This window comes from Garra rufa, chromosome 16, assembly GCF_049309525.1.
Source record: "Garra rufa chromosome 16, GarRuf1.0, whole genome shotgun sequence".
NCBI lineage: Eukaryota > Metazoa > Chordata > Actinopteri > Cypriniformes > Cyprinidae > Garra > Garra rufa.
In genome coordinates this window covers 12229701-12245784 of record NC_133376.1, presented here as the reverse complement: position 1 = coordinate 12245784, position 16084 = coordinate 12229701, and the positions used below count along the sequence as shown (strand labels likewise).

At 40.4% G+C, this 16084-nt stretch overlaps 5 protein-coding genes across 5 annotated transcripts; all 5 read right to left on the bottom strand.

Moving 5' to 3' along the window:
* Positions 1-220: 220 nt before the first annotated feature.
* Positions 221-2819, bottom strand: LOC141288064 (protocadherin alpha-C2-like). Its single transcript, XM_073820181.1, has one exon. The coding sequence runs from the start codon at positions 2669-2671 to the stop codon at positions 221-223; it is 2451 nt and encodes an 816-aa protein (XP_073676282.1). The 5' UTR covers positions 2672-2819.
* A 211-nt stretch (positions 2820-3030) lies between these two features.
* Positions 3031-5725, bottom strand: LOC141288062 (protocadherin beta-16-like). Its single transcript, XM_073820180.1, has 2 exons — positions 3234-5725; positions 3031-3042 (listed from the first exon to the last, which is right to left on the bottom strand). Exons 1-2 carry the CDS (start codon positions 5682-5684, stop codon positions 3031-3033), a joined length of 2463 nt encoding a protein of 820 aa, XP_073676281.1. The 5' UTR covers positions 5685-5725.
* An 18-nt stretch (positions 5726-5743) lies between these two features.
* LOC141288061 (protocadherin beta-16-like) lies at positions 5744-8739 on the bottom strand. Its single transcript, XM_073820179.1, has 2 exons — positions 6173-8739; positions 5744-5867 (listed from the first exon to the last, which is right to left on the bottom strand). Exons 1-2 carry the CDS (start codon positions 8590-8592, stop codon positions 5744-5746), a joined length of 2544 nt encoding a protein of 847 aa, XP_073676280.1. The 5' UTR covers positions 8593-8739.
* A 196-nt stretch (positions 8740-8935) lies between these two features.
* LOC141288060 (protocadherin alpha-C2-like) lies at positions 8936-11539 on the bottom strand. The gene is made up of 2 exons (XM_073820178.1): positions 9057-11539; positions 8936-8944 (listed from the first exon to the last, which is right to left on the bottom strand). The coding sequence occupies exons 1-2, from the start codon at positions 11463-11465 to the stop codon at positions 8936-8938; spliced, it is 2418 nt and encodes an 805-aa protein (XP_073676279.1). The 5' UTR covers positions 11466-11539.
* A 370-nt stretch (positions 11540-11909) lies between these two features.
* LOC141288059 (protocadherin alpha-C2-like) lies at positions 11910-14463 on the bottom strand. The gene has a single exon (XM_073820177.1). The coding sequence runs from the start codon at positions 14340-14342 to the stop codon at positions 11910-11912; it is 2433 nt and encodes an 810-aa protein (XP_073676278.1). The 5' UTR covers positions 14343-14463.
* Between the last annotated feature and the right edge of the window lie 1621 nt (positions 14464-16084).

The window sequence follows — 16084 nt, the reverse complement described above, 5'->3', positions numbered from 1 at the left end:
TGCTCTTTGTTGCTGAGCTCAAATACAGAAAATGTGAGGGTTCAAAATAGCACACATAAGGACAAACAATAAACGGGTGTTGCAAAATATGGAAAAATACGCGGAAATTAAAATAATACAACTCTAAGAGTACGAATGCCTTTTTTCTAATATTGTTAAACACTGATGTCACTCATCATATCAAGGCGCACGAAATGATTCTTCGCTTAGAAATTGTGCGTCAAACGTCATGTAAATCTTTGATTATTGAGGTGGATTTTCTTACCTGTAAAGTAGATGCAGCTGAGTCGCTGGTCTCGGTCAGTCCTGTGCTTCTTGGTAAACTGGACACGATGTATCTCGCTCCCTTTGGCACAGGCTGTCTGACCACCAGCTTTCCTTTCCTTGTCTCTGCTAGAAATAAACTGTACCAGTAGGCATCATTGGAGACCAGAGTGGAATCGGCGATGGTTGAGTTCCTCTCGCTGATCACACTGTTCCTGCACGGAGGAGCCGCTTTGCTGGGCTTCGATTTCTGACACTTCAGCACGATGGTGACCAATATAGTGATGAGTAAAAGAAACGAAACAGAGCCCAGTCCGATCACCAGATACAGGTTTAAATCGGAGAAGATGTCATATCCCAAAGGCACCTCAGTCATATCAGCATAGGTTTTAAGGGCGGTCTCCACCGTGGACAGTTTAATGGTGACTGTAGCAGAGAGCGCGGGCTCTCCGTTGTCCTTGGCGATCACAACCAGCTGCTGGTGGCGCGAGTCTCTGTAACTGAACATTCTCATGGTCCGTATCTCTCCATTGTATTGATCCAAGCTGAATAATGTAGCGTCAGTGTTGTGGAGAAACTGGTATGTGATTCGAGAGTTGTGCACTGAATCAGAGTCTATGGCGATGACTTTGGATATCAGAGTTCCTTTATCGGTGGATCTCGGGATCTTTTCCTCCACCACGGAGCCGTGCGCGCGCCATGGAGACACTATAAGCGGTGTGTTGTCGTTCTGATCCATGATAATGATGTGAACGGTCACGTTACTGCTGAGTGGAGGAACGCCTGAGTCTCTGGCCTCGATGTGGAAAAGAAACTCCTTCTCTATCTCATAGTCAAACGTCTTTAGCGCGTAAAGATTACCGTTCTCTGGGTTAATGGAGAACAGCATGGACATGGAGGTGTTCACTATTTCCTTTTCTATGATAAAATAAACTAGATACTGATTTTCATGGAGATCTGGATCTAAGGCAGTTAAAGAGCTCAGTAAAGCTCCAGGCGCGTTATTCTCCATAACAGGTATTGTGTAGAATGTCTGTGGGAACTGAGGAACATTGTCGTTAACGTCCAGCAGCTCTAAAGTTATAGTTTCATTATCAGATAACGGCGGGTTGCCCCTGTCAGTCACGGTAATAGTGACGTCATATTCTGGAACCTTTTCACGGTCTAACGGTTCTGAAACTAATAATTCATAATAATTATCAGACGATTCTTTCAGCGCAAAAGGCAAATCATCAGAAATATAAATATCTACCTGTCCGTTTTCTCCTGAGTCTTTATCACTCACACTAACAACAGCAATTACTGTATTTACAGCTATATCCTCCTTCACTGGACTGGTAAATGATTTTATAGAAATTTCAGGATGATTGTCATTCATATCTGTGATTAAGATCTTTACTTTACTCTTTCCAGACAGACTATTAGCTCCTTTATCTGTTGCTATAATTTCCATATCATAGATCCTGAAATCCTCATAATTAATCATTTCTTTTACTCTGATTTCTCCATTGTCAGGATTCAGACTGAAGGTCTGCTGCGTTTTCTCTGAAGTGTATAAACTATATGAATAGATCATATCTGAATTTGAGCCCTCGTCTTTATCTGTGGCGTTTAATTTCACTACAAGGCTTCCAATAGGTGCGTTTTCTGTTAGATTTATAGTATAACTGTCTTTATCAAATTGAGGGGCGTTGTCATTCGTGTCCAGAACGCGCACAATAATATTAGCCGTACCAGAGCGCGCGGGGATTCCTCCATCCACAGCAGTGAGTATCAAATTATGAACTATTTGCTCCTCACGGTCCAAAGCTTTCTTCAGAATTAAATCAGCAAATTTCGAACCATCCCTTCCTGTTTGTATTTCGATGCTGAAATGAGCACTATCACTTAAGTAATACGACTTAACGGAATTACTTCCGATATCCGGATCGAAAGCGTTGTTCAAAGAAAACCTCTCCCCAGCAGAAGTAGACTCCGATATATCCAAGTGCATCGTGTCTCTCCTAAAATGTGGCGCATTATCATTGATATCAGTTATTTCTATTTCGATATTAAACATTCGAATTGGGTTTTCAATTGTAGCATCTAGCTTCAGAAAGCAGGTTAATTTGGAAATGCACAGATGCTCTCTGTCTATCTTCTGTACGATATACAGCTCTCCAGTTTCTTTGTTAATGTCAAGATATTTTTTAGATGCGATCGTGTCCAAACGCATCTTTCGTCTGTTTAATGTTTTAACATCCAGCCCGAGATCAGCTGCCAGATTTGCAACCACGGATCCTTCCTCCATTTCCTCAGGGATAGAATAGTGATTTACCGTAGACACGGGCTTAAAGGATGCGGACAGAAGAAAAAACATCCAAACGTACCTTAAAATCCGGTTCGGGGATCTCAAAATATAATCCATAGTTTTTGAGCTCGTTGTGCTATTCTCGGTTTAAAACGTAACCTGTCTAAAAATGACTTAGCAGTGTAAAATAAATAGAATAAACGAAGCAAATGTTCAACCTTAAATGAAAGGACGGTCTGTATAGTGAGCGTGGCTGCAGTGTTGTCTGCACAATAAACTGGCATGGCGACGAATGTTATAGCCAGATATGTTTTAATGGTGAACAGCGACTCTTTGCGCACAGAGGAGAGGGGTACACATTATTGGGCACAGGAACGATTTAAATCCTTGAAGAAGAAATAATCTAGTATGTATATTAAATTGCCCAAGGATTACTTTAAACATAAAAAATACGTTTTACAAAACTCATTTATTGCTCACTGTTTTGCCTAAAAAGGCAAAACATTCAAAGATAATTCTAAAAAAAAAGAAAGAAAGAAAGAAAATAATAAATCACAGCTCCAAACATTTGATTAAAAATATGCATTGAAATAAGAACCTTTTTAGAAGTTCCGCAACAACACGAAAGGGTCAAACAATATGACAATTTACTTAAGAAGTAAAATATATCTGAGCCTACCTGTAGAGTAGATGCAGCTGAGTCGCTGGTCTCGGTCAGTCCTGTGCTTCTTGGTAAACTGGAGACGATGTATCTCGCTCCCTTTGGCACAGGCTGTCTGACCACCAGCTTTCCTTTCCTCGTCTCTGCTAGAAATAAACTGTACCAGTAGGCATCATTGGAGACCAGAGTGGAATCCGCAATGGTTGAGTTCCTCTCGCTGATCACACTGTTCCTGCACAGAGGAGCCGCTTTGCTGGGCTTCGATTTCTGACACTTCAGCACGATGGTGACCAATATAGTGATGAGTAAAAGAAAGGAAACAGAGCCCAGTCCGATCACCAGATACAAGTTTAAATCGGAGAAGATGTCATATCCCAAAGGCACCTCAGTCATATCAGCATAGGTTTTAAGTGCGGTCTCCACCGTGGACAGTTTAATGGTGACTGTAGCAGAGAGCGCGGGCTCTCCGTTGTCCTTGGCGATCACAACCAGCTGCTGGTGGCGCGAGTCTCTGTAACTGAACATTCTCATGGTCCGGATCTCTCCATTGTATTGATCCAAGCTGAATAATGTAGCGTCAGTGTTGTGGAGAAACTGGTACGTGATTCGAGAGTTGTGCACTGAATCAGAGTCTATGGCGATTACTTTGGATATCAGAGTTCCTTTATCGGTGGATCTCTGGATCTTTTCCTCCACCACGGAGCCGTGCGCGCGCCATGGAGACACTATAAGCGGCGTGTTGTCGTTCTGATCCATGATAATAATGTGAACGGTCACGTTACTGCTGAGTGGAGGAACACCTGAGTCTCTGGCCTCAATGTGAAAAAGAAACTCCTTCTCTATCTCATAATCAAACGTCTTTAGCGCGTAAAGGTTACCGTTCTCTGGGTTAATGGAGAACAGCATGGACATGGAGGTGTTCACTATTTCCTTTTCTATGATAAAATAAACTAGATACTGATTTTCATGGAGATCTGGATCTAAGGCAGTTAAAGAGCTCAGTAAAGCTCCTGGTGCGTTATTCTCCATAACAGGTATCCTGTAGAATGTCTGTGGGAACTGAGGAACATTGTCGTTAACGTCCAGCAGCTCTAAAGTTATGGTTTCGTTATCAGATAACGGCGGGTTGCCCCTGTCAGTCACGGTAATAGTGATGTCATATTCTGGAACTTTTTCACGGTCTAACGGTTCTGAAACTAATAATTCATAATAATTATCAGACGATTCTTTCAGCGCAAAGGGTAAATCATTAGAAATATTAACATCTACCTGTCCATTTTCTCCTGAGTCTTTATCACTCACACTAACAACTGCAATTACTGTATTTACAGCTATATCCTCTTTCACTGGACTTGTGAATGACTTTATGGAAATTTCTGGATGATTGTCATTCATATCTGTGATTAAAATCTTTACTTTACACTTTCCAGAGAGACTATTAGCTCCTTTATCTGTAGCTATAATTTCCATATCATAGATCTTAAAATCCTCATAATTAACCATTTCTTTTACTCTGATTTCTCCATTGTCAGGATTCAAACCGAATGTCTGTTGCGTTTTCTCTGATGTATACAAACTATAGGAGTAAACCAAATCTGAATTTGAGCCCTCGTCTTTATCTGTCGCATTTAATTTTACCACTAGGCTTCCAATAGGTGCGTTTTCTGTTAGATTTATAGTATAACTGTCTTTATCGAATTGAGGGGCGTTGTCATTCGTGTCCAGAACGCGCACAATAATGCTGGCAGTGCCAGAGCGCGCGGGGACTCCTCCATCCACAGCAGTGAGTATCAGATTATGTATGGTCTGTTCTTCTCTATCCAACGCTTTTTTAAGAATCAAATCAGTAAATTTTGATCCATCTCGCCCGGTCTGAATTTCGATTGAGAAATGATCGCTTTCACTGAGGTAATAAGTTTTAATTGAATTAACACCAATATCAGCATCAACCGCATTGTTCAAAGAGAATCTTTCTCCCACAGGCGTTGACTCTGAAATGTCCAAATGCATTGTGTCCCTTCTAAAATGTGGAGCATTGTCGTTAATATCAATAATTTCCAATTCAATATTAAACATTCGCACAGGGTTTTCGATCGTGGCATCCAGTTTAAGAACACACGTTGTTCCTGACTTAGTTGTGCATATGTGCTCGCGGTCGATTTTCTCCACAATTAACAGCTCTCCCGTTTCTTTGTTAATATCCAGATATTTTTTATTTGCAAGAGTGTCGAGACGAATCTTGCGTCTACTTAATGTTCCAACATCTAATCCCAGATCGGTTGCCAAATTAGCCACTATAGAGCCCTCGTCCAATTCTTCAGGAATAGAATAATGTGTAACAGAAGATGCTGTATTCAGCACAGAGATTAAAACGATGATGAACACGTACCTTTTCAATGGCTTGCTTTTCATTAGAGATTCCATTTTGTCGATGTATATTCCAGTGATGAAATGTAAAACAAGCAGCATTGCGGTTACAAATAAACCATTTTGATAATCAGGAAGCAGAATAAGCCGTTTTGCGGTGTTCATGAAAGAAGGGAGCATACAGCTTTTGCCAACAAAGCAAATACGTCACCAGCATTGACTGTGATGAAAGATAAATGAGGAGTAGTTTTCATGGAGAACAGCGACGCTGTGCGCATTGGTTTGCTTGGCGCACATAAACAAGAGTTTTAGTACTAAAATACAACCACTATATATTCTTCAAAAAAGTATATGAAATAAAATCTGTCATGAGATGCTAAATATATTATTTTATTGGCATTCAAATAAGATAAACTGGCCAGAGGATATTTCCTTTGGTAGCATAAAAATGCTGTAAAGGCAAATGTGCAAATGGATACAAGACTAAACAGCAGCAATAACAACCAGAAGTACAGTTAGATTTTAAATTGTATAGTTGTACGTGCAAAGGGATTAAAGGGCATACTACAATAAAATTTAAAAGGTAAGACTTTATTTTTACCTGTAGTGTAGATGCAGCTGAGTCGCTGGTCTCGGTCAGTCCTGTGCTTCTCGGTAAACTGGACACGATGTATCTCGCTCCCTTTGGCACAGGCTGTCTAACCACCAGCTTTCCTTTCCTCGTCTCTGCTAGAAATAAACTGTACCAGTAGGCATCATTGGAGACCAGAGTGGAATCCGCGATGGTCGAGTTCCTCTCGCTGATCACACTGTTCCTGCACGGAGGAGCCGCTTTGCTGGGCTTCGTTTTCTGACACTTCAGCACGATGGTGACCAATATAGTGATGAGTAAAAGAAAGGAAACAGAGCCCAGTCCGATCACCAGATACAGGTTTAAATCGGAGAAGATGTCATATCCCAAAGGCACCTCAGTCATGTCAGCATAGGTTTTAAGCGCGGTCTCCACCGTGGACAGTTTAATGGTGACTGTAGCAGAGAGCGCGGGCTCTCCGTTGTCCTTGGCGATCACAACCAGCTGCTGGTGGCGCGAGTCTCTGTAACTGAACATTCTCATGGTCCGGATCTCTCCGTTGTATTGGTCCAAGCTGAATAATGTAGCGTCTGTGTTGTGTAGAAACTGGTATGTGATTCGAGAGTTGTGCACTGAATCAGAGTCTATGGCGATGACTTTGGCTATCAGAGTTCCTTTATCCGTGGATCTCGGGATCTTTTCCTCCACTACGGAGCCGTGCGCGCGCCATGGAGACACTATAAGCGGCGTGTTGTCGTTCTGATCCATGATAATAATGTGAACGGTCACGTTACTGCTGAGTGGAGGAACGCCTGAGTCTCTGGCCTCGATGTGGAAAAGAAACTCCTTCTCTATCTCATAGTCAAACGTCTTCAGCGCGTAAAGATTACCGTTCTCTGGGTTAATGGAGAACAGCATGGACATGGAGGTGTTCACTATTTCCTTTTCTATGATAAAATAAACTAGATACTGATTTTCATGGAGATCTGGATCTAAGGCAGTTAAAGAGCTCAGTAAAGCACCAGGCGCGTTATTCTCCAAAACAGGTATCCTGTAGAATGTCTGTGGGAACTGAGGAACATTGTCGTTAACGTCCAGCAGCTCTAAAGTTATAGTTTCATTATCAGATAACGGCGGGTTGCCCCTGTCAGTCACGGTGATAGTGATGTCATATTCTGGAACTTTTTCACGGTCTAACGGTTCTGCAACTAATAATTCATAATAATTATCAGATGATTCTTTGAACGCAAAAGGTAAATCATCAGAAATATTAATATCTACCTGTCCGTTTTCCCCTGAGTCTTTGTCACTCACACTAACAACTGCAATTACTGTATTTACAGGCACATCCTCTTTGACTGGACTTGTGAATGATTTTATGGAAATTTCTGGGTGATTGTCATTCATGTCAGTAATTATAATAGATAATTTACATTGACCAGATAATGGATGAGTTCCTTTATCTGATGCTATAACCTCCATATCGTAGATTCTAAAGTCTTCATAATTAACCATCTCCTTCACTCTGATTTCACCACTATCAGGATTCAAACTGAAAGCTTTCTGTGTCTTCTCTGATGTATACAGACTAAATGAATACACAAGATCGGCATTAGAACCCTCATCTAGATCTGTTGCATTTAATTTAACAACCAGGCTGTCTATGGGTGAGTTTTCAGTTAAATTGATGGTGTAACTCTCCTGATCAAATTTAGGGGCGTTGTCATTTGCATCCAACACACGAACTATGATACTGGCCGTACCTGAACACGGAGGCACTCCGCCATCTACTGCTGTCAGTATCAGATTATGAACAGATTGGGTTTCACGATCTAGAGCCTTTTTTAAGATTAAATCAGCAAATTTGGAGCCATCCCTCCCAGAATGAATTTCAATATCAAAGTGCTCGTTCTGGCTCAGATAATACGTTTTAACCGAATTGGAACCGACATCAGAATCCACCGCATTACTGACAGAAAATCGCTCACCTGCTGGTGTTGATTCAGTAATATCTAAATTAATAGTGTCTCGTCTAAACTGAGGATTATTGTCATTAATATCTGTGATTTCCAGTTCTATGTAAAATATTCGCACAGGGTTCTCCACAATAACTTCTAGTTTTAGAAAGCAAGTCGTACTGGTTTTGAGAGGACACAGATGTTCACGATCAATCTTCTCTTGTATGTACAGCTCGCCCCTCTCTTTGTTGATGGCGAGGTATTTTTTGTTAGCAATAACATCTAATCGGACGTTTCGTTTCATCAAAGTTTGTACGTCAAGTCCCAAATCAGTGGCTAAATTTGCCACGACAGATCCCACTTCCATCTCCTCTGGAATAGAATAGTGAGTAACAGCCAGAGCCGACTGAAGAAACACTGGTAAAAGAAAAAACAGCGCGACATACCTTCTCCATGACCGGGTGTTCAAATCAGAATCCATTGTCTGATCAAATACTTATGATGCAAGAACAAAGCAGTTCATGCAGCAACAAAGCACTGGATATGAATCCAAAATGAGATGCAGAAAGAGCTGTTAGCGATGGGATAAAATATACAAGGCTTCCTCGATGTAAAGCGCAATATTTAGTCTAACGCCAGACCGACACAGAAAACAAGGGTTCGTTGCAAAATGGCCAGCTGTAATAATGACGTTGAAATTACGCTCGCAGTGATGTACAATTTGTGAGACTACAGCGCCACTTGGCGCACACACACTGAGGTGCCTTAAAATTGTGCACATTGTATGTTAAATATGTGCTAACACTCACAATTTATAAAACATTTTACATAGCCTACAAAATTAAAGTACACAAAGTAATATTCTTACCTCAGAATTGGTGATTCGTTAGTCATAATACATGTGCACAAAATAATCAAAATGTAGACTATAAAATGTGATCTCACCTGTAGTGTAGATGCAGCTGAGTCGCTGGTCTCGGTCATTCCTGTGCTCCTTGGTAAACTGGACACGATGTATCTCGCTCCCTTTGGCACAGGCTGCCTGACCACCAGCTTTCCTTTCCTCGTCTCTGCTAGAAATAAACTGTACCAGTAGGCATCATTGGAGACCAGAGTGGAATCGGCGATGGTCGAGTTCCTCTCGCTGATCACACTGTTCCTGCACAGAGGAGCCGCTTTGCTGGGCTTCGATTTCTGACACTTCAGCACGATGGTGACCAATATAGTGATGAGTAAAAGAAACGAAACAGAGCCTAGTCCGATCACAAGATACAGATTTAAATCGGAGAAGATGTCATATCCCAAAGGCACCTCAGTCATATCAGCATAGGTTTTAAGGGCGGTCTCCACCGTGGACAGTTTGATGGTGACTGTAGCAGAGAGCGCAGGCTCTCCGTTGTCCTTGGCGATCACAACCAGCTGCTGGTGGCGCGAGTCTCTGTAACTGAACATTCTCATGGTCCGGATCTCTCCGTTGTATTGATCCAAGCTGAATAATGTAGCGTCAGTGTTGTGGAGAAACTGGTACGCGATTCGAGAGTTGTGCACTGAATCAGAGTCTATGGCGATGACTTTGGCTATCAGAGTTCCTTTATCGGTGGATCTCGGGATCTTTTCCTCCACCACGGAACCGTGCGCGCGCCATGGAGATACTATAAGCGGAGTGTTGTCGTTCTGATCCATGATAATAATGTGAACGGTCACGTTACTGCTGAGAGGAGGAACACCTGAGTCTCTGGCCTCGATGTGGAAAAGGAACTCCTTCTCTATCTCATAGTCAAACGTCTTTAGTGCGTAAATATTACCGTTCTCTGGGTTAATAGAGAACAGCATGGACATGGAGGTGTTCACTATTTCCTTTTCTATGATAAAATAAACAAGATACTGATTTTCATGGAGATCTGGGTCTATAGCAGTTAAAGAGCTCAGTAAAGCTCCAGGTGCGTTATTCTCCAAAACAGGTATCTTGTAGAATGTCTGTGGGAACTGAGGAACATTGTCGTTAACGTCCAGCAGCTCCAGAGTTATAGTTTCATTATCAGATAATGGCGGATTGCCCCTGTCAGTCACGGTGATAGTGATATCATATTCTGGAACTTTTTCACGGTCTAACGGTTCTGAAACTAATAATTCATAATAATTATCAGATGATTCTTTAAGCGCAAAAGGTAAATCATCAGAAATATGAATATCTACCTCTCCATTTTCTCCTGAGTCTTTGTCACTCACACTAACAACTGCAATTACTGTATTTATAGGCACATCCTCTTTAAGAGGGCCAGAAAATGATTTGATGGAAATTTCAGGATGATTATCGTTCATATCTGTGATTAAAATAGTTAGTTTACATTTTCCAGAGAGACTATTAGATCCTTTATCGGTTGCGATTATCTCCATATCATAGATTTTAAAATCTTCATAATTAATCATCTCTTTAACTCGAATTTCACCAGTTTCTTTATTCAAATTGAACGTCTCCTGTGTTTTCTCGGAGGTATATAAACTGAATGCATATATTATTTCAGAATTTTGCCCTTCATCCATATCTGTCGCGTTTAATTTAACAACAAGGCTTCCTATTGGAGAGTTTTCACTTAAATGTACAGTATAGCTTTCTTTATCGAACTTAGGGGCGTTGTCATTTGTGTCTAGCACTTGGACAATAATATTAGCTGTCCCAGAGCGCGAAGGCACTCCGCCATCTACAGCAGTGAGAATCAGATTATGAACAGCTTGTTCTTCGCGATCTAATGCTTTTTTCAATACCAAATCAGCTAGTTTAGATCCATCTCGACCAGACTGTATTTCGATCGTAAAATGCTCACTTTCACTAAGATAGTAAGTCTTAATGGAATTAGATCCAATGTCGGAGTCCACTGCATTGTTCAGTGAGAAACGCTCGCCGGCTGGTGTCGACTCTGAAATGTCTAAATGCATGACATCTCGTCGAAAGTGGGGTGCATTGTCGTTAATATCTAATATTTCTAATTCAATATTAAACATCCTAATTGGATTTTCAATTGTAGCATCGAGCTTTAGAAAACAAGAATTTGTAGTTTTGGATGGGCAGAGATATTCTCGGTCAATCCTTTCTACAATAAAGAGCTCTCCTGTTTCTTTATTTACATCCAGATATTTTTTATTTGCTATCACATCTAAGCGCATCTTGCGTTTCGTCAGACTCTGTATATCCAAACCAAGATCAGTGGCTAAATTTGCAACAACAGATCCTACCTCCATTTCCTCGGGAATAGAGTAGTGGGTAACGCCAAATGTAGGGTTTAATACGGCAGATATTATCAGGAATAACAAAACGTACCTTCTCCATTTCTGTGCGTTCATACACGGTTCCATGTTTTAATTAAAGATGTAAGTCCAGTATATTCCAAACAGGTAATGGAAACTGACAATGAAATAGGCGGAGGAACAAAGAGACGTGCAAAGAGAGGAAGGAGAGGATGACCCACTAGCTGAAGACTGTGACGTTACCTTATGGCGACCAATAACTCATTTCCATCTTGTGTATTGCTAGACAACAGCGACACTTTGTGCATTATGGAAAAACATGACATATAAAGCCGACGCAGCTGAATTAGACTATAATGAAGATTGAATACTAAACGTAATATTGTTGCCTTGAAATATGATGCACACATATATGTTCAATATACATATATTCACAGACACACACACACACACACACACACACACACACACACACACACACACACACACACTTATGTATTTTTTATTTTATTTATTTATTTATTTATTTATTACTACAGTTATTTTTTTATACTATATTTTTCTTACCTGTAGAGTAGATGCAGCTGAGTCGCTGGTCTCGGTCAGTCCTGTGCTTCTCGGTAAACTGGACACGATGTATCTCGCTCCCTTTGGCACAGGCTGTCTAACCACCAGCTTTCCTTTCCTCGTCTCTGCTAGAAATAAACTGTACCAGTAGGCATCATTGGAGACCAGAGTGGAATCCGCGATGGTTGAGTTCCTCTCACTGATCACACTGTTCCTGCACGGAGGAGCCGCTTTGCTGGGCTTCGTTTTCTGACACTTCAGCACGATGGTGACCAATATAGTGATGAGTAAAAGAAATGAAACAGAGCCCAGTCCGATCACCAGATACAGGTTTAAATCGGAGAAGATGTCGTAACCCAAAGGCACCTCAGTCATGTCAGCATAGGTTTTAAGCGCGGTTTCCACCGTGGACAGTTTGATGGTGACTGTAGCAGAGAGCGCGGGCTCTCCGTTGTCCTTGGCGATCACAACCAGCTGCTGGTGGCGCGAGTCTCTGTAACTGAACATTCTCATGGTCCGGATCTCTCCATTGTACTGATCCAAGCTAAATAATGTAGCGTCAGTGTTGTGGAGAAACTGGTACGTGATTCGAGAGTTGTGCACTGAATCAGAGTCTATGGCGATGACTTTGGCTATCAGAGTTCCTTTATCAGTGGATCTCGGGATCTTTTCCTCCACCACGGAGCCGTGCGCGCGCCATGGAGACACTATAAGCGGCGTGTTGTCGTTCTGATCCATGATAATAATGTGAACGGTCATTTTACTGCTGAGAGGAGGAACGCCTGAGTCTCTGGCCTCGATGTGGAAAAGAAACTCCTTCTCTATCTCATAATCAAACGTCTTTAGCGCGTAAAGATTACCGTTCTCTGGGTTAATGGAGAACAGCATGGACATGGAGGTGTTCACTATTTCCTTTTCAATGATAAAATAAACTAGATACTGATTTTCATGAAGATCTGGGTCTATGGCAGTTAAAGAGCTCAGTAAAGCTCCAGGCGCGTTATTCTCCATAACAGGTATGGTGAAGAATGCCTGTGGGAACTGCGGTGCGTTGTCATTGACATCTAACAAGTGGACAGTTATAGTTTCATTATCAGATAAGGGAGGATTCCCTTTATCCGTCACAACCAACATGATCTCATATTCTGGGACAATTTCACGGTCTAACGGTTCTGACACCAATAACTCATAGAGGTAGTCAGATGTTTTGTTTAAAAGAAATGGTAAGGATTTGTTCATTGTCAGATTTACCTTACCGTTATCTCCCGTGTCTCTATCACTAACACCCACCAGAGCTATAACAGAGCCGACTGGGATGTTTTCATCCACTGTGTTCTTAAGAGATTTTATGGTTATCTCGGGATAGTTATCATTCATATCCTTAACATACACAGTGACTCTGCTTTGACCGGAGAGTGGAACAGGGCCGCTGTCTTTAGCCTCAACGAACATCTCAAATATTTTCATATCTTCATAATCAATTGTGCCTTTAACTGCAATTTCGCCAGTTTTCGAATTCAACGAGAACATCTCCTGTGTTTTCTCAGAAGTATAAAGCGTAAACGAGTATGTGAGATCAGCATTTGGGCCTTCATCAGCATCAGTAGCGTTTAATTTAATAACAAGAGTGCCAGCTGGAGAGTTTTCGCTTATATTCAGAGTATAAACTGCCTGATCAAACTGAGGGGCGTTGTCATTTGTATCTTGGACGCGCACAATAATACTAGCAGTGCCAGAGCGCGCAGGAACCCCGCCATCAATTGCAGTGAGTATCAGATTATGAACAGCCTTCTCTTCCCTGTCTAAAGACTTTGTGAGGACCAAGTCTACATATTTTGTACCATCACTACCAGAATGTATATCAACAGTGAAATGTTCACTTTCACTTAATTTATAGGTCTTGACTGTGTTGGCACCAACATCCGGGTCAAACGCATTGGGCAGAGAAAATCTTTCTCCCGGTGTTGCTGACTCTGAGACATCTAATTCAATTTTATCTCGTCGGAAATGTGGAGCATTATCGTTAATATCTATGATGCCCAATTCAATATTGAAAATACGCAATGGACTTTCAATTATTAAGTCTAATTTTAGAAAACACGTTGTTGTGGTTTTCGTAGGGCACAGGTTTTCCCTATCCATTTTCTCAACAATAAACAGCTCGCCAGTCCTTTTATTAATATCAAGATATTTGTTGTTATGGAAAATATCAAGTTTTACCTCTCGCTGTGTTAGTCCACTAACATCCAGCCCTAAATCAGCGGCCAGATTAGCAACGACGGATCCGCGTTCCATCTCCTCCGGTATAGAGTATCGCGTCACAGACAAAGCCGTTTCCCATGTTGCCCAAAGTACAAAGAAAAACGGAACCCACCGTTCAACTGGCTTCATCATCAATTCCATCAGAAGACACAACATCACTCAGAAAAGATCAATCAGATGGAGTTACTAGTCTTGTTTCTCTTTCAAATATCCTTTGAGTTCAGTCTTCCTTGTAAAAATATTCCTGTAATGATTTAAAAACGCTCCTGCTGAAAAGGATGCTGTTCTCAGGACCACCAGGCTTGTGGTAAATGACAACGTCCCTTTAAATTAAGTCTGTGAGTCATTTACTGGCCAACAGCGACGCGCTGAGACAGAGACGAGAACTGTATATTTATTGGATTAAAAGTAATAAATAGAACACATACGCTCTAGACAAACGTTTGTACTTTTATGATCAATGAACTTAACTGCGTCTCGCGCTCTGTGTGCGTGTGTAGGCTGTGTGCTTCTTTTCATTCTCCCTTTCTCTATTTTATCATGGTGTCACTGTATTGAAATATTAGTTTATTTGACAGGGATGCTACATGTTCCATGCAATAGAGGCTCTGTACAGGCATCTTGATAATTTTACAATTATACTATTTTAATTAAATATTTGCTATTTAATTTAATTTCTGATTTATCAATGCACGAGTCAGTATAATCACATGATGGATTTAATAGCTGATTGGAAAGCCTGACTTCAGACAGAGACATGTTACCAATTAATATAGTCTGTAATAAAATACACTGGCAATCTCAAAAGAAAGTACGATCATTTCAACTGGAGAATCGCACATGCCTAAACTTCTGCTTAGTACAAAGGCTAAAAGAAGCCTTTCTGTGAACTTTGTTTCAATATATTATTTTTTTCTCTCTCTCTCTTTCAGGAATGGGTGGCAGTCAGATGAATTCATGCTCCCTGAAGATTTGAAGATTAACACATGGACCAGAGATCTGCATTAGGAATTAAATTATTGTAATAATACATTTTATATTTTTCTTTGGCACTACAGACAAAATAATAACAATAATAATACATATATTACAAAATTGACAGTGTACACTACCAGTCAAAGTTTTTTGAACAGTAAATCTCTTCTGCTCACCAAGCCTGCATTTATTTGATCCAAAGTACAGCAAAAACAGTAATTGTTGTCAATATTCTACTATTTTAAAATAGCTGCTTTCTATTTGAACATATTTTAAAATGTAATTTATTCCTGTGATCAAAGCTAAACTTTTAACATCATTACTCAACATTGTTCAGTGTCATATAATCCTTCAGAAATCATTTTAATATGCTGGTTTGCTGTTCAAGAATCATTTATTATTATCAATATTTAAAACAGTTTTTTTTTTTTTTTTTTTCCCAGGATTCTTTGATGAATATAAAGATCCAAAGATCAGAATTTATCTGAAATAAAAAGCTTTTGTAACATTGCACATTATACCATTCAGAAGCTTGGAGTCAGTAAACTATTCCATTTTATTTTATTTTATTTTGGGGGGGAAAGAAATGAAAGAAATTACTCTTATTTAGCAAGGATGCTTTAAACTGATCAAAAATGATGATAAAGACATTTATAATGTTACAAAAGATTTCCATTTCAGATAAATGCTGTTCTTCTGAACTTTCTATTCATCAAAGAAACCTAAAAAAATACTCAGCAACAATTAATTTCTACTGATATTCTTGTTATTCTGAAAAAAAAAAAAAATACAATATATTGGAATATAGTAATTAAAAGGGCCAGCCCTAAGGTAGTCAATGATGTGCTGTTTTTAAGAATGTTTAAGAACACTTTTTCCCAGCGTTACCCTTACATGGAGGACACCTGTTGAAGTGCTCCAGA